The 18,320-nt window shown below is 41.6% G+C and overlaps 1 protein-coding gene across 2 annotated transcripts in view; it reads right to left on the bottom strand.

Moving 5' to 3' along the window:
- Window positions 1-13,325: 13,325 nt before the first annotated feature.
- Window positions 13,326-18,320, bottom strand: part of LOC147895523 (ABC transporter B family member 25-like) — a 35,861-nt gene continuing 30,866 nt past the window's right edge. For both annotated transcript variants that reach the window (XM_087383539.1, XM_087383540.1), the window contains exons 12-16: window positions 14,804-14,869; window positions 14,594-14,701; window positions 14,325-14,429; window positions 14,039-14,236; window positions 13,326-13,927 (exon numbers count right to left, since the gene is read on the bottom strand). In XM_087383539.1, the coding sequence (XP_087239665.1) occupies window positions 13,700-13,927; window positions 14,039-14,236; window positions 14,325-14,429; window positions 14,594-14,701; window positions 14,804-14,869 (705 nt within the window). In that variant the 3' untranslated portion in view covers window positions 13,326-13,699. The remainder of the gene's footprint in view (window positions 13,928-14,038; window positions 14,237-14,324; window positions 14,430-14,593; window positions 14,702-14,803; window positions 14,870-18,320) is intronic.

Here is an 18,320-nt window from a genome sequence, read left to right as displayed (position 1 = left end):
CAATAGAATAGCTCTTTGGAAAGGAGACACTCAGTGGAAGGGGGTCTCAGTGTTGAACTATGCAGAACTATGCATTAGAATTAAGCTGGATTCTCTCCCCACATCTGCTCCCTGTTTCTACTCCTTTTGACTCTATTGAAGAGATGATTCCAATTTTAAATTCCCGTTGGAACACCTCCGACTCTACGTTGTACTGAAAAAGGAGATTCCACTATATTTGGGCCAAGGCAATTCCGGAGAAGATGTCGACGTTGCTTTGGTTGGTGCTGCTAAAAGCTGTTTGGACAAATGCAAGAGGCCTTAGGATTGGAAAAGGGGATGGTAAATGCCGGCGATGCCAAGATGCATGGGAAGACATATTCCACCTTTTTGTAGCATGCCCATCAACTAGGAAAGTCTGGAAGAGAGTCCAAATACAACTAGGTGAGCCAGTCAACTAGAAAGAAATTCTACTGGGAGATGCATCTAAAGTCAAACACTCACGTTGGGCATTAGTGTGAGCACATGCATTATGGTTTGTGTGGATTTCCAAAAATGATTTTAAATTTAATGATAAGATTATTGATGCAGAATATCTCTTTGCTAAATGGTTAGCAGGCTTCAAAGATGTATGACAACAACCTTGCGTAGTTCTTTGCTGAAATCAAAAACCACAAGCTGGAGCATCATCAGAACTTCAACCAAGAGTGCCACTTCAAGGGTTCCATTTACTATGAGACTGACTCAAGGACAGATTGAGGCTACTTCGAGCTTTCTTTTTAGATGCTTTAAGATACACAGGAATGAGGACTGTTTTTTGTGAACCATCAATGTATATCATATGAACGGTTTATAATATAAACCTTTCTTCTCAAAACAAAAAACTCTTGCATAGTCTTGATAGCACTTTGCCTTTGTCAATGCTCTTTTGACACTTGCTTTCTATAAAACTCTAATTTCTAGATTAAGATTCATTTATTTGAAATTCTCTAGAAATCTCTTATGTCTCGCTATCTTTGATTACTCCAGTAAAGTTAGACATGACTAACTCACAGCTTACCTTTTTGTCTCTTGCAAAAACCTGCCTACTAAAGGTTATAACTTCTCCATGGGTATGGTCCACCTAAGCCAAATGAAATCTTATGTCAAAAAATCTCAGTATTATCGATAGTTTTAATGCAAAAGAACCACTGATAACATAAGATAACTGAATGTATTTCTCCAAAGCGCCAGTAGTGATTAATGTGCTATACAATGCTCAACACCGTATGTCTGCGAATGTGTTTGAGAAGCGTGTCAACTCACTTGCATCCATCCACATAAAAGGTAAGTTAGAACTAGGACCTTTTGGATGTGGGACTGCAGGCATCCATGCTAACACACAGTTGTTATCCATGTCCCTCAAACCAATCCATAGCAAATCATATTTTGGCACTTAAACGTTCCAACTATGTTCAATCATATATATCTGTTCAATAATAGAGTGCAAAAAATCACAAAATCAAAGTGATGGGAGTTAGTATCATTCATCTTATATCCTGTAGTATGCCATATAAAGCATTCCACGCTAACCTTGCTTATAATATATCACTGCAAGTAGCAGTTCTAGATAGAGTGAGAGCCATAGTGGATAGCGGGGATCAAAAGTGAAGGTTGAAAGACACGCTTCTGGAGTCTGAGCATGCTACTATGCATAATGCCAGGCCTTGTTCTAAAACCTTTGCTATTCTGTCCATTTCTCTGGAAAGTAGTGTTGCTGACGGAGGCTGGAGAACCGTGGACATGCAGTAAATCCAACTGTGTATGAGACTATACCAACAAGTGTGGTGTAATCTATCCGTCGAGGTTACATGAGAAGGCCAGACGTATACCATGGAAGCTATAATAAGGACTGGCCGTGAGCATAGTTAGACTGAGAAAAACGCTGGCAAACTGAGGTCGTGACTCTACTTGAGCACATAGACGAGTACAGTGCCAACTAAGGACTGAGAATTCGAGAGACCATTGAAATGGTTGCAAGAGAGCTATGAAAACAGAGGTGTGGTCCTGAGGGGCTGTCGATACCAAAGGCTTGCAACAAGCCAAGAGAGCATGAAGGAGGAGACCCAGCCGGGAAGCAAAAGATTATCGGTTTGTGGAGGAAGCAAGTCACATAAGTTCTAGGTAAAACAAAGAGAAACGTAAGGCAAGCAAGCAAAAAGCGCAGCAGCTTCAAGAGCCGAAATGTTGCTACCTGGGAGGTGGCCATTTGGAAGAGGAAGCAAGCAGGATGCGATCAGGAGGCTTAACTATCTCAGCGCTTTGAAGAGCTTCTAAGCTTAAGACAAGGGCAACCCGACCATAAAATAGGTTTTGGCACCGTAGGGTGCATGAACACTCCACCGTTTTGCCACCCCATACGTACACCTATTATCCTAAAATTTTTTGCTAATTTTAATTAGAAATACATTTTACTCCTCACCCTATATCACAAGTGGTGGGTGCGATCACGGATAGATTAATATTAGGAGTTAGAAACATTAATTATCCAAAACGTTCAATATCAATGGGAAATCTTTGTATGTAAAAGAGGATAATTAATAGCTATACATACTTTAAAAGATAAATGGGGGTAAAAACAAGAGGATTAATTAAAAAGTACCCATGACACAAGAGGTCTATTACACCCATACTAGAGATCAATTCAAGTTTACAAACATCAGTCAAATATGCCTAAAAGCAAAATAGAGTGACTCTTGGTAAAGCATACATCCATACAATTACTATCATAAAAAAGCATTGTCTTAACTGAAAAAAGAAATTTATAAATATATATATATATATACAGTTGTTAAGTGAAATTAATTTAAAAGAACAAGTCCCATTTACTTAGGAAAAAATAACTTAAATGGCAACTATTCAGAGAACAAAGCCAACCATGCAGGGGGGCATCTTTATTTATAAAATGTCAAAGTAAAAAAAGGGGGGTGGGGGGGTTTGATCTCGCTCATGAGTGTTGGTAAGTTGAATAAAAAATGAAAGTAGTCGAGGGGGTTCAGGGTGGGCTTATTAATTTAGGGATTAAATACTACTTAAAATAAAAATATTAAGAAGGGTGATAGCTTTAACTAGGGATTAGTTAGGGCAGAGATTACTTGGGGGGGTTTTCAGAGACAAGAGAAGTAAGAGGAGGGGGGGGGGAAGTGGGGATAATGTCAATAACTAAATGTCAGTAACTACATGAATGTGTGTAAGAGTGTAAAAAGTGTATGTGTGTGTAGACAAATTTGGAGTAGGAAAGAGAAATGTTTAATAGATAAACTTTGCAATAAACATCATAAAAAACAATGTAGCATAATTAAAGGATAAACAATTTTTTCTAAAAGAGAAAATGTGAGCAGTGAAGGTTAGATAAGTCGTTGGCAGCATCACTTTTATTGAAGAGGGAAGTCTACCTACATGCCACCATCCAACAAGCAAAATAGTGAGAACCGGTTTAACTTTGGTTGGGAAGACAGGTGTCATCAACACCCCTCCCTTGTTATTGGAGTCACAATAAAAATAGATGCTTAAGCCACACAATTATCAAGCTCAAGTAGTGAAGATAATGAACCTTTGTAAAAAAAGTTTTGGTTTAATATAGAGCAAGGTTTAGCACTATCAGTCTAAAGTTTTAAGAAGTAAGAATAATGCACTTTTGTATTTAAAAAGGAAAGGGAAGGGAAAAACAAGAGGACTTAAGGGGCGTTCTCCTCTATCCAAAAGCCATGCAAAGGATAGTACGAAGGGCGCAATTACCTGCAACCATGCAGTGGAGTGAAAGGAGTTTTGGAGCGTGGCAACGAGGCCAGTGGCACAGTAGTCAAGGCCAGGAGTTTGGAGTGTGGCAGCGAGGCAAGTAGCCACAGCAGTAACAGAGGTCCAAACGGGGGAGCATCGGTGCATTGAAGAGCAGTCTTTTGAGCGGTAGTACAAGTGAAAATGCCCATGGATGGCAACAAAGGCTGCAGCGCGCAGCACAGACTGTGAGCAGGGGGGAGATAAAGAAGTGGCAACAGTAGACAATGGTTATGGGATGGGACTTGGAAGTACAAGGTTCGCACGAGCGGAGCAAAGATTGCACCACTGCGGGGGTGGTCGCAGCAGTTTGCAGCAGTGAAGGGGGAGAAGCAAGGGAGCCAGATGTAGGCGGAGGGCAGTTCAAGACACGGTTTTGAGTCATGGAGAAGGGTTAGAGCTTAGAATATATAGGGAGACTAGGCAGGGAGGTTTAGTCGGGGAGAGAGCCGGGCGTTTAGGGACTATCTTGGGAGGTGAGGGCACGCATTTGTGAGGCATGTAGACTATAGCATGCAGGTGAGAGAGGCACATAAAACGAGGTGTTTAGACTGTGTAGCGAGGAGAGTGAAAGGGGAAAAGAAAGGGCGACGCACGTGGTAGTCAAGGCTTTAGATAGATTAGATAGTTTAAGTAATTTTTAAATTTTAAACAATAGCATAGACAAATACCATTAATTCGTAGAAAAACTAGGGGATTTAAGGGAATTTAGAAAATAAGGGAATGGGGGGGGGGCGGGGATTAGAAAACAAGGAAAAAAATTAGGGAAATTAAAAAAAGTTTGGGGATTTAAGGGAGACTAGGGTGAAATAAATAGTTGGGGTGGAGATAGTAGGTAGAAAATATTAATGTAATAAATAGATAGTAGGAAAAGAAGAAATTAGGAAGAAAAAGAAAGAGGAAATAAATAGGAAATTTAGGATAAATTTGAAAAACATCATGAAATAAATAGAGAGAAAAATTAAAGAAACTAATTTAAAAAAAATATGAAAAAATAAATAAAATAGAAAATTTTATGAAATACTTAAGAGGAAAAAAGGGAAGTTAAAGAAAATACAAAGAAAATTAAGGAGAAAATAAGGAAAACTTAATAAAAAATCAGAGAGAGAGAGAGAGAGAGAGAGTTAAATCAGGGAGAAATTAAAGGGAGAATAAGGGAGTTTGAGGGAAAAGAAATTAGGGAAATTAAGGGGGATTGTTCAGGGGAGCTCTAATGAGCAAGTGGCAAAACCAATGGAGGAAGGGATAGTAAGTGTGTGTGTGTGTGTGTGTGTGTGTGTGTGTGTGTGTGTGTGTGTGTGTGTGTGTGTGTGTGTGTGTGTGTGTGTACTTATATATGTATTATATGTATTTGAGTTAATTCTTCTTTATTTGTTGAAAGCTCTTTCTCCTTGCTTGGACTTTGAAAAATGCAAGTACCCCTTCTTGATTCTTGAATTCCTTGCTAATTTGATTCTTAATAAATTTGCTATATTTGATTCTCAATACATTAATATTCCACACAATACGATTTACATCTAACAATTTGTATGGTTCAAGTTTTCTTGCTTTGTCTTGCACTCATTTTCTTTGGGTAAATTGTCATTGTGTTGAAGTGGCCATCTTATTGTTGTTGGTGTCGTTTTTTTTTTTGCTTGAATTTGTCATTGTGTATGCCATACGTCCTTGATCCTTTGATTTATCAATATTGGATTCATGAATTGGAGTTCATGCTAACATTTGTAGATTGACTTGGTGTCAATCTATAGCTCAGATTTTATTATTGTATGTTGGAATAATTCTTCAATTTTATCATTGTTCATTCCATGTTAGTGTTCCACTTGACTTTTTTAATGTATAGCCAATGTTATGCTTATCAAAATAATGTAGCACCTAATATTTGATCTCTATATCAAAGAATACGATCTTTTTTTATTTAAAAAAAGATGATGGGATTTTGAAGTTTGTCATAAAAAAAGGGGATCGAATTGAGGCCATTGTGGTCCTTGGATTGTAAGACCTAGTTGAATGCGACCTAGACTTAAACAATCCTTCGTAGAACATTTTGATGTGATGTAGTAGCTTACCTTACATAAACTTGACCTTACTAATCTAGGTCTATATTGACTACCTTTGGTTAACTTGACCACAAGCACAACATGGCATATGGTGATGTAGAGATGATTACATAGCAATCCTACATGGCATTGACATGGTAATACACTTGACTAATGTTGTTGCTTGTGATAACTTGATGTTGATGTGGTATTGATATATGGCCTATCTACATGAGAGAGAATTGGTGATGTGAGATTGACGGGTTGTTGCTAATGCAGTACCTCATCTTATTATAAGCATTACATGTACAACAAAGACGTGACACTAGTCAATGATTTCCAAGTGGCATGAATAAACACTCTATCAGTGAAGGTCATTTTGCAAATTCCATGACTATTGCACCATACAACTAGCTTTTTATGGAATCTTTTGCAAGGTAGAGGCCTTGGATGGCCCTTAGAAGTTTCCTACACAAAGAGAGACCTGATAGTCTATCTTGGGAAGACCAAGGTGATGATATTCAGCACCTCACGTACAATGCTTCATCGACATAGATTCACTTACTGTGGTGAGCCAGTGGATATAGTGCAATCCTACACATACGTGGGAGCAATTTTCACAAGACCCATCCTCCCGACGTCTCAGGCAGCCATGGCACAACTCACATGGGGGACAGAGTGCTTTGGCCTGACTAGAGAGATAGTGTTTCCAGGCACACTTTTAGGATCCACCGACAAAGGTCTGGCTTTTTGACACTTTAGTGCGACCAACCACGATGTATGCAACACCCTATCTCCCGAGGATAGAACGGAGGAGATTTGAGCCGCTACATGTCATTATGGGGTCCAAGATGATTCGGAGTAAGCCCTCAGTTCCACATGAGATAGTATAGGCAGGGTTCGCCATGACACCTCTCCAGGTTGATGCCATCTTTCAGACATTGACATTCATCCACAGAATTTGGGACTTACCTCATCGGAGACTTTCGAGGCTCACCTTGGAGTCATCTAGATGACTAGCAGAGAGTGGGTCGACACATGGTATGTACTAATATCCGCATGGCATGCCAGGCACAATATCCAAATGGATAGACCTCCCCCCTTTTAGTGCAGCATGGACGTGCCTCCTGAGTTGATCCCACGAGATGAGATCAACCGTATCATATGATTAGATCTCCTACAACACCATACGTCATGAACTGGGGCGGGGGGGGATGTCTCAAACACAAAGGCTTGGATTATGGCTTCCACACCCTTCCCCATTGTGTCTTTTAGCACTCCTAACGTAACAATATTAGTGAATACTGCACACACAATGATCTTGAGAGGATGTCGTGTGTGTATCATGTTATTTTGCAAAACACTCCATAAACTCTCTTTTAATATCAACTTTCCTCTTTTATCTTTCAAAACATCTGGTCACAAGTTAACGAGCCAAAGTAGATCTGGAGAATCGATTTATGTAAAGTCCATGTTACTTCCCATGTCAAGTCCTTTAATGCATTAGCACCTAACCTATTGATTAAATTCATCGTTGTGCATGCTACCTCTACCAAATCCTTTGTGGACCAGGACCACCAAGATCCCGTTCTACCACGACCACTTCCTGAGAGTATCAGAGAAAGGACTCATTATTAGGCCCCAGTATCTCAAGGACAGAGGAGTCTCACATGCACTAAGGGTTGCCATTGGACAGATGCAGGTTTTGTCCCATCAAGTGTGAGGATTAGGCAAGGAAAGCCGCAAGTATACTGAGAGAGCAATAGATGTGCATGATATGCACATTGAGAGCGGTTGAGATAGAGGAACATTTTCTTTGTGCTTGCCTAGCCTACTATGAGATCAAGGGATGCTACCACTGTCTCTACCTAGAGGGGAGCGGCTTTGGTCCACGCTCACGACGACTAATTCATTTCCATGACCAGGTCTGCATTGGGCTCAGATGAACTGGCATAGGGAGACACTACTACGACAGATCAGAGAGCAGCAAGAGGCGAGTAGGCCACAAGATATAGTGGTTGACCGAGCACAGGGACACGGCACAAACTTTAACACAACTCCAGACATAGCAGAGTAGAGGAGGAGTTACCTGATATGAGGGCATCCTAAATCAATAAAGAGAGCCAATACGGTGCCATCGCAAGAGATGGTAATTGACCATGTGCGAGATAGAGAGCACCCAGATCACAATCTATTGGTGTTCAACCTATCACAGCTTTCCTCAAAGGGAACCGATAGAGACGAGATGTCACTCTGGACATAGCCCAGAGGGTTCAGAGATCAAAGAGACCGCGTTCCCTACCACAGCGTGAAATAGCTTGATAGATGTAGATCCGAGATATCTTCATAGCTCACAAAGAGCCACCACTGTGCCGAGCTTCGATTTATGAGTCCTAGCTCCGAGATTGATTTGATTCAGTTTGTATTTGATTGATTGTGATTTTACTAGAGCCCCTGAGCTCAATAGAGTAGCATGGAATAATATTGAGCAAGGGCCCTAGTGCGCCCTTTGCTCCTACCCATTGAGACTTGTATGAGTCTCTTTTTGTGCATGGGCCCACGAGGCCTCCCACGGACGTTAATACATATTTCTTCTATTTGCAAGTGCCAATGCCATGAAGCATCACATAAAGATTTTCACCATGTTCATGTTTGTTTCCTTGTATTCCAAACTTTGTGCTTGAGGTTTGTGTTATTGAAGCTTTTCTTAATACCTTTACTAAATTTACATCACTTATGCGCTTCAATTATGCAATGTGAGCTTCTTTGATAAATCTCTTGGACCTATGACCTAGATGTTGCTTATAATCATGTGTCTAATCTTAGGCTGGCTTGTCAATTTTGTTGCATCATGTGTTTGGTCTTAGGCTAGCTTTTCAATTTTGCACTTCAAGTCTAAAGTTTCGCTTGTGTTTTCTTATGCTGTGCCTTGCAAGTTATGGAGCTCAATGCTACATGGAAGGTGAGCGTACGCATATTTGTGATAGTTTTGCAACATAGATTGGAGTTGGGGCAGATCATCGTGTCTCATTTTTGCAACTGTGTGCATTGCTCTGTGAGCTCTATGCTATTGGATCTGTGGCATTTGATCATCTTGTTAGCCATCGATCCTTTGTTGTAGTTTGTTGTAGAGCTTATTGTTGAGAATGCATTGCAACTTGCAACTTCTAAAGGTCACTCCTTTATTTTGCTATTTACATTGGTCCAAGATTAGTGTAGATCCCATTGTCATTTACACCTCATTGATTATGCACTATATAGTCATTGCCTAGACTGGCCTTTGCAAGTGCCGCAACTTGTACATGCACCATTATCGCTTCTTTCTCTGCTCTTGTAAGCTACTTCCTGAGATTTTTCTCTTTTTCGAATCAAAGGGGCCCGCAATAGAAAATCACAATCACCTCAACCAATATCTTCAAGCCCCAACCATCCAAATGCTCATGACCTAGAGCAAGGATCTTTTGCTTTCTTAGAGCAAGGATCTTTTGCTTGCTTTAGGCAAGTTGTGATACAAGTTCCTTAAGCTCCACACTACTCTCTCTCCCCCATACCTCTCACATACGAGACACACACCAATATATTTGAGATTCTCTCTCCTCCTTTATCAATTCCCATAGCTCTAATTTTTTTCACTCTTTCTCCCACATGATAAGAGGGCTCTCTCTCTCTCTCTCTCTCTCTCTCTCTCTCTCTCTCTCTCTCTCTCTAAGTCTAACATACACTTTATGCTGTGAAAACCACACGTCATATCTGAGAATCTCTCTTACCCCCCTCTCTGAGTTCTTGTAGTTCTCCTCTCTTTTAAACTCTTACTACCATCCGATAAGGGGAATCTCTGCCTCTCAAAAATAACGCACTCAAGAACGAAATAGGTTCTCTCCTCAAAGCTTGATAAATCTCATATTGTCTTTGCATGCCCATGAAAAAATTATGTCTCTCACTCAAAGGAGTCTTTAGTGTCCCTTCTCAAACACAAATGGCTCTAATACCATGTTGAAATCAAGAAGGGGGATGTCTCAAACACAAAGGCTTGGATTATGGCTTCCACACCCTTCCCCATTGTGTCTTTTAGCAGTCCTAACATAACCACATTAGTGAATACTGCACACACAATGATCTTAAGAGGATGTCTTGTGTGTATCATGTTATTTTGCAAAACACGCCATAAACTCTCTTTTAATATCAACTTTCCTCTTTTATCTTTCAAAACATCCAGTCACAACTTAACGAGCCAAAGTAGATCTGGAGAATCGATTTATGTAAAGTCCATGTTACTTCCAATGTCAAGTCCTTTAATGCATTAGCACCTAGCCTATTGATTAAATTCATCGTTGTGCATGCTACGTCTACCAAATCCTTTGTGGACCAGGAGCACCAAGATCCCATTCTACTCGGACCACTTCCTGAGAGTATCAGAGGAGGGACTCATTATTAGGCCCCAGTATCTCAAGGATAGAGGAGGCTCACATGCACTAAGGGTTGCCATTGGACAGATGCAGGTTTTGTTGCATCAGGTGTGAGGATTAGGCAAGGAGAGCCGCAAGTACACCCAAAGAGCAATAGATTTGCATGCTATGCACATTGAGAGCGGTTAAGAGAGAGGAACATTTTCTTTGTGCTTGCCTAGCCTACTATGAGATCAAGGGATGCTACCACTGTCTCTACCTAGAGGGGAGCGGCTTCGGTCCATGCTCACGACGACTAATTCATTTCCATGACCAGGTCTGCATTGGGCTCAGATGCACCGGCATAGGGAGACACTACTACGACAGATCAGAGAGCAGTAAGACGTGAGTAGGCCACAAGATATAGTGGTTGACCGAGACAGGGACACGACACAAACTTTAACACAACTCCAGACATAGCAAAGTAGAGGAGAAGTTAGCTGATATGAGGGCATCCTGGATCAATAAAGAGAGCCAATACGGTGCCATCGCGAGAGATGGTAATTGACCATGCGCGAGATAGAGAGCACCTAGATCACAATCTATTAGTGTTCGACCTATCACAGCTTTCCTCAAAGGGAACGGATAAAGACGAGATGTCACTCTGGACATAGCCCAGAGGGTTCAAAGATCAAAGAGACCGCGTTCCTTACCATAGCGTGAAATAGCTTGACAGATGTAGATCTGAGATATCTTCATAGCTCACCAAAGAGCCACCACTGTGCCGAGCTTCGATTTATGAGTCCTAGCTCCGAGATTGATTTGATTCACTTTGTATTTGATTGATTGTGATTTTACTAGAGCCCCTGAGCTCAGTAGAGTAGCATGGAATAGTATTGAGCAAGGGCCCTAGTGTGCCCTTTGCTCCTGCCCATTGAGGCTTGTATGAGTCATCTTTTTGTGCACTTTGTCCCATAGGCCCGCGAGGCCTCCCACGGACGTTAATACATCTTTCTTCTATTTGCACGTGCCAATGCCATGAAGCATCACATGAAGATTTTCACCATGTGCATGTTTGTTTCCTTGTATTCCAAACTTTGTGCTTGAGGTTTGTGTTATTGAAGCTTTGCTTAATACCTTTACTAAATTTACATCACTTATGTGAGCTTCTTTGATAGATCTCTTGGAGCCATGACCTAGATGTTGCTTATAATCATGTGTCTGATCTTAGGCTGGCTTGTCAATTTTGTTGCATCATGTGTTTGGTCTTAGGCTGGCTTGTCAATTTTGCACTTCAAGTCTAAAGTTTCGCTTGTGTTTTCTTATGCTGTGCCTTGCAAGTTATGGAGCTCAATGCTACATGGAAGGTGAGCGTACGCATATTTGTGATAGTTTTGCAACATAGATTGGAGTTGGGGCAGCTCATCGTGTCTCATTTTTGCAACTGTGTGCATTGCTCTGTGAGCTCTATGCTATTGGATCTGTGGCATTTGATCATCTTGTTAGCTATCGAACCTTTGTTGTAGTTTGTTGTAGAGCTTATTGTTGACAATGCATTGCAACTTGCAACTTCTAGAGGTCACTCCTTTATTTCGCTATTTACATTGGTCCAAGATTACTGTAGATCCCATTGTCATTTACACCTCATTGATTATGCACTATAAAGTCATTGCCTACACTAGCCTTTGCAAGTGCCACAACTTGTACATGCACTATTATCGCTTCTCTCTCTACTCTTGTAAGCTACTTGCTGAGATTATTCTCTTTTTCGAATCAAAAGGGCCCGCAATAGAAAATCACAATTGCTTCAACCAATATCTTCAAGCCCCAACCATCCAAATGCTCATGACCTAGAGCAAGGATCTTTTGCTTTCTTAGAGCAAGGATCTTTTGCTTGCTCTAGGCAAGTTGTGATACAAGTTCCTTAAGCTCCACACTACTCTCTCTCTCTAGAGACTCTCTCTCCCCATACCTCTCACATATGAGACACGCACCAATGGATTTGAGATTCTCTCTCCTCCTTTATCAATTCCCATAGCTCTAATTTTTTTTCACTCTTTCTCCCACATAATAAGAGGGCTCTCTCTCTCTCTCTCTCTCTCTCTCTCTCTCTCAACAAGTCTAACATACACTTTATGCTATGAAAACCACACGTCATATCTGAGAATCTCTCTTACCCCCCTCTCTCAGTTCTTATAGTTCTCCTCTCTTTTAAACTCTTTCTACCATCCGATAAGAGGAATCTCTACCTCTCGAAAATAATGCACTCAAGAACGAAATAGGTTCTCTCCTCAAAGCTTGATAAATCTCATATTGCCTTTGCATGCCCATGAAAAAAACATGTCTCGCACTCAAAGGAGTCTGCAATGTCCCTTCTCAAACACAAATGGCTCTAATACCATGTTGAAATCAAGAAGGGGGATGTCTCAAACACAAAGGCTTGGATTATGGCTTCCACACCCTTCCCCATTGTGTCTTTTAGCACTCCTAACGTAACCACATTAGTGAATACTGCACACACAATGATCTTGAGAGGATGTCGTGTGTGTATCATGTTATTTTGCAAAACACGCCATAAACTCTCTTTTAATATCAACTTTCCTCTTTTATCTTTCAAAACATCTGGTCACAAGTTAACGAGCCAAAGTAGATCTGGAGAATCGATTTATGTAAAGTCCATGTTACTTCCAATGTCAAGTCCTTTAATGCATTAGCACCTAACCTATTGATTAAATTCATCGTTGTGCATGCTACCTCTACCAAATGTCTGACTAGTATATCCTTAGCTTGCATCGTGCTGCTTACTTTTCCAGTCAGCCAAACCATTCTATTATTGAACGTTGGGTAAGGAGAGCCTGTCTGCAAATAGCCCACAATTGCAAAATTGAGTGAATTCCTTTGACACATTCTCTTCCATTATTGAATCAAAGGCATTCCATTATCCAATGTTCAAACCGCTTAGATCACCTTCAACAATAGCACAGATTTTTGTTGTGTACATGTCATTTTAATGACTTCCACAACACCTTAGGACCAAGTGCAACATATCTCAGAGGGGGATCTCACATAAGTTTCCTTTAAACAGGATCAATATGAAGCCCAAGAGATGCATTATTTTTTTGATGCCAAATTTTCAGACAAACATTGAAAACACATCAGTCCTATACAGAGTGATCCTGAATCCTTTCATGTACAAGAATGCATTTCTATTCTCCTTCGTAATTAAATCAAACCTTGATCTTCATCAAGTGTTGCATTAGGATTTAGCATACATGCATGGGCAGTTGCCCTTCAGAGAAACCTGTATCATGGAAGACATGCTGACAGCAGAGCAAACATCATGCCTTCCTGTAGGGAAAAATATTCCATCTATCATGATGGAATTTCGGAAGATTAAGAAATTGCTCCTCTAACCATCGACATGGCTGTGGATATGAACAGCATAACTAATCCAATTATAGCAATGAGAATCTTTTGACAAAGTCACATGTCCAACTCATTGACAAGAGGGCTACACCTGCTTGGAACTTGCAACTGCCTTCTTACCAAAGCTGCATAAATTCCATTCTTTTCAAGCAATTGATCATGGGTTCCTTTTTCAGCAATTCGGCCACAGTCTACAACTGCCACGGTATCAGCACTCTGAACAGTGGAGAGCCGGTGTGCAATAACAAGAACAGTTCTTCCCTTCATTAAATGATCCATTGCATCCTGTTCAGACCGGTTGGAAGCAAGATGTCAATCTGTTATGAGAAATGATAGTTCCTTGCAAACCTGTTTTAGACAAGTGTCAACTGGTCAGAGAAGCACGGACAAATTTACCTGCACTAAATATTCACTCTCTGCATCTAGTGCACTAGTAGCTTCATCAAGAAGGAGAACACGTGGGTCCATAAGAAGAGCCCTTGCAATTGCTATCCGTTGTTTCTGGCCTCCTGATAGTCTAATGCCACGTTCCCCAACATTTGTCTCGTATCCTTCACGAAACTTTGATACAAATTCATGTGCATTCGCCATAACCTGCACGACCCATGATAAGTATTTGTTTTGTCTCCATGGTTTACCATGTAGACTATTGCATTGTTTTCTTGGGTGGGATTCAACTTACAGCTGCTCTTTCAATATCGCTAGGCTGAACTCCTCTGACTCCGTAAGATATGTTCTCTGCTATTGAGCAGTTGAATAACACAGGCTCCTGACTCACAATGCTGATCTGTAACTTTCCAATGACTAAGAGCGATTAGATAGCTAGCTGTTCCTTAAGATGTTCTTATCAATTCTGGTGGGCACGTTTTTTTAATTGAGAGAAACCAACTACGGATTTTTTACTTGTTCTTCTTCACTATATTCAGAAAATCTTAAGACCAAGGTAATGACCTTCTCATGAAGGTGTTGATGTGATACTTCTGGCAATGGTACACCATTCAGAAGAATTCTTCCCCTCTTTGGATCATAAAACCTTTCAAGTAAGTTTGCAATTGTTGTCTGCATTTAAACTTGCACGGTTAAACTTCAAACAATTAACATGCGTTACAGCAAAATAGCAATACTCTGGTTCGATCCTGTGGAGTAGGAATATGTTCTTACTTTACCACCTCCACTAGGTCCAACAAGTGCAACCTTCGCCCCCGGGTTCAGTTTAAGGGAAACACCCTGCACAAATAGGATGATACACAACTATTACTTCAGAGAAGTTCAAATCACGTTTCAAATATTAAACTCTCTACAGGGTGGGACGCAAGGGGACCTATACATAAAGACAATGCAGAACTCGTGTATTCATAACAATCACTTTCAAGAATAGAAGCACTGCTTCCAAAGAGACATATCCATTAAAAAATGATAAGCATTGGTTACACAACGCTACACAATTTAAAAGACGTCTAAGACATAGCCGTTGTAAGATAGAGATTACAGCTGAATAATCATTGGAGTCGGTGTCTTTCAAATCATGCAACCTATGAGACTAGTAACGAGGAAAGTCATTATGCCAGTTATTCTACAACTTCATTGTCCTGATGAGAACGTTGTTCCTTACCATCAGTTTAGAGAGGTCACAATTAACTTTCAAACGAGAGGTTTGTACATGGCGGTGTCCACACGTGCACACGAGAGGTTTTTACACATGCATGCGTGTGGGTATACATGTGTGTCTATATACACATACGTGCTCATGTGTGTACATACATGCAGTGGTGTGTGTCTATATACACACATGCATGCATGTATATATGTATGTATCCATGATTTATATGTGTGTGCACGCGCGTGTGCGCAAATCTTGCATACATACATGCATGCAGGCATGTGTGTGTGTGTGTGCGCGCGTGCAAATCTTGCATACATACATGCATGCAGGCATGTGTGTGTGTGTGGGTGTGTGGGTGTGAGAGCTGCGATGGAGAGCTCTGCTGCTCCTCCTCCCTCGTCCATACCCTTGTCGACCTCTGTACCCTGCCCGTGCATGCCTGTACGGCCCTCGTCCCCTTCTGTACCCTCCTTCTCAGCCTCTGCGTCCATACAGATCTTGCAGGTTTCGGTCTCTTCCCCGTGCGCCTCCGTACAGCTCCCGTACGATTCCGTACAGAAACCATACCCTGCTGTCCAGCCCACGGTCCTTTCCGTACAGCCTCTGTGTGCTTCTATACAGCTGCCTTTCCCCGTCTCAGCCTCTACCATACCTCTGTCCGTACCCTTGCCCTCTCCATCCGTACATTCTTCCCTACCTATCCCTTCTCTCCAGCAACCGACTGCTCCTGCTCTGCAGCATTATGTACAGCCTTGGTCTTCTACTTGAGATCTGCAACAGCAGCCTCCTATTGCTTCGTCTGATGGTTCCTTTGTCTTTGTCTTCAAAGTTTCAGCCCCTCCTTCTGCCCTATCCTCTCCTACGCGTGTCTTCACTCGGCGGAAGCATGGTGGTTTGGCTTCTTTGCGCTTGCTCAAGTCATCAAAACTGGATATTGCGGATGGTCCCTCTTCTCCCTTCAATTGGAACTTCTTCGTCAGCTATGTGCTGCTTCTGTTGCAGAAGTTCCCTCCTCGGGTTCACCTCTTATTCGGTCTTTGGATTCTACCCTTTTGGTCTCCGGTTTTCGACAGGCTAAACAGTTTGGGGTTTCTCTCTTTTTAATGGGTAGGATTCTTTCTGCAGCACAACTCCGTCGATGGGCTGAAGCTGCAGTTATTTCTTCCTTTGTCTTTATGGGCAAAGGGTTTTATTACGCCCAGTGTCCTACAACTGAGGTGGTGGAGAGTCTTGTTAGCCGTGCTGGGGTTCCTGGGGCAGGTTTCTTTGCCTATGTGATGCCCTGGGATCCACTTTTTGATCCGGCTGCTTCCCTTTTGACGTATTGTCCGGTTTGGATTACCCTCAAAGCGCTGCCTGTGCCTCTTCTTCAGCATCTTCCTACCCTTGCAGCTTTTTTGGGGAGGCCTCTGCATATTCCACGACAGGAGTTCCTGCAGGGTACTCGGGATGTTCGACTTTGTGTTCTATGGGATATGATGCAGCCCGTGCCTTCTACTCTGGATCTTGATTTGGGATTTGCTCATCCGATGCGAATCAGGCTGCATTTCGCCTCTTTTCCTACAGCATGTTATCGGTGCCGCCAGGTTGGTCACTTTGCACGTGATTGCTCTTTTGCTTCCAAGACCACTCCCCCTGCTCCTTCCTCAGCTGTCAAGATTACTCTCCCTTCTCCTCTAGTTTCTACTATGGCTTCACTGGAGAAGCTTTCTCTTACTGTTCCGAAGCACTATTGGAGAAAGGTAGCTAAGTCACAAGCCAATCTTTCTGCTGCTACGGAAGTTCAGGATCGGACTCCTATTGAGCATCATCAACCTCCTCCTCCTCAGGATATGGATGTGCCCCTTGATGAGGGCATTATACAAGATGATGTGCTTGCTATTTCTCCGGTTGATACTCTAAGTGAAGCTGATATGATCAGCCCTGATTTATCTGATGCAGCTCCTTCGTCAGAGAGTGCAGACATTGCTCCAATTCCTTTGCTTGTGATGACTATGCCAGAGTCTCTTTCTCAGGATGCAGATGTCTCTTTTTCTCTGGAGTCTTTTCATCCTATGTTGCAACAGGTTTTTGACCCTGTGATTCCAAAATTAAAGCTCCCAGTTTATATAAAGAAGAATCACAAGGGCAAAAAACAGGTGGTTTTTATTGATGGTGCAGTTTCTTCACTGCATCAATTTTTAGAAAGCAACAATCTGAAACCGGAGGATGTTGTCTTTGATCCTCCTCCAGTATGAATCTTGTAACGTTTTACTTGGCTGCCTCATGACTTTTGCTCTGAGGCTTTACTTGTAAATTTTTACTTTGTACTTATTGGTGGGTTTTTACCCCTTTTTGGGGTTTCCCACACAGAAATATAAGATTTTACTCCAAACAAAAAAAAATGTGTGTGTGTGTGTGTGTGTGTGTTCCTCTTGGCTCTTACTTCTATGCGATCTTATAGGCTCATTTTGCCTCCTCCATGGATTGTCCAGCATGGGAATGCTCTTTGGCATCTGCACAAACCTCTTTCCTGGTGGACAAATCTCAGAGTCTTGTGGAGAAATAAGCTGCCTTTAAAGCAACGACTGTTTCTTTGGAGATGTTTGGTGGGCATTTTTTCAGTAGGGGTCACTTTGGCTAAGCGCACGATTGCAGCTCCTCATTGTTTGAGATGTTCCAGTTCTTCTGAGACTGTTCCACATCTTCTGTGGTTCTGTCCTCACTCCAGAGCTCTCTTGGATCGTATTTCACACTGTCTTCATCTGTGTTTCCCTACTCATCGATTTGGGAAATATTTCTGGATCTTTGGGAGGTTGACTTTAGTGCACGCTCAATACTCTCTCTTTTTTCATTGGGTTAGATTTTGGGCACTCTAAACTGTTTGGAAACTAAGAAATCAGGTTTTCTTGGGGCAACCATTGCTCTAACCTCACGAGTTTTTCAGAGCCTCATTACGACAATCTCTGTATGATGCTTGTCGTGAGGATGACTTGGATGTATCTTCTTTAGAAGTGTTTTCCCAATGCTTCTGATTTTTTTGAATAGTCTATTCTGTAGACTATTCTCATTGTAAAAAGCTTTTCTAATATAAAT

This window comes from Dipteris shenzhenensis, chromosome 13 (genome assembly GCF_047967505.1).
Source record: "Dipteris shenzhenensis isolate YYH24624 ecotype China chromosome 13, Dip_SZ_1.0, whole genome shotgun sequence".
Classification (NCBI taxonomy): Eukaryota; Viridiplantae; Streptophyta; class Polypodiopsida; order Gleicheniales; family Dipteridaceae; genus Dipteris; species Dipteris shenzhenensis.
The sequence above is the reverse complement of the archived record's forward strand: the minus strand, read 5'-3'. Positions and strand labels throughout refer to the sequence as shown.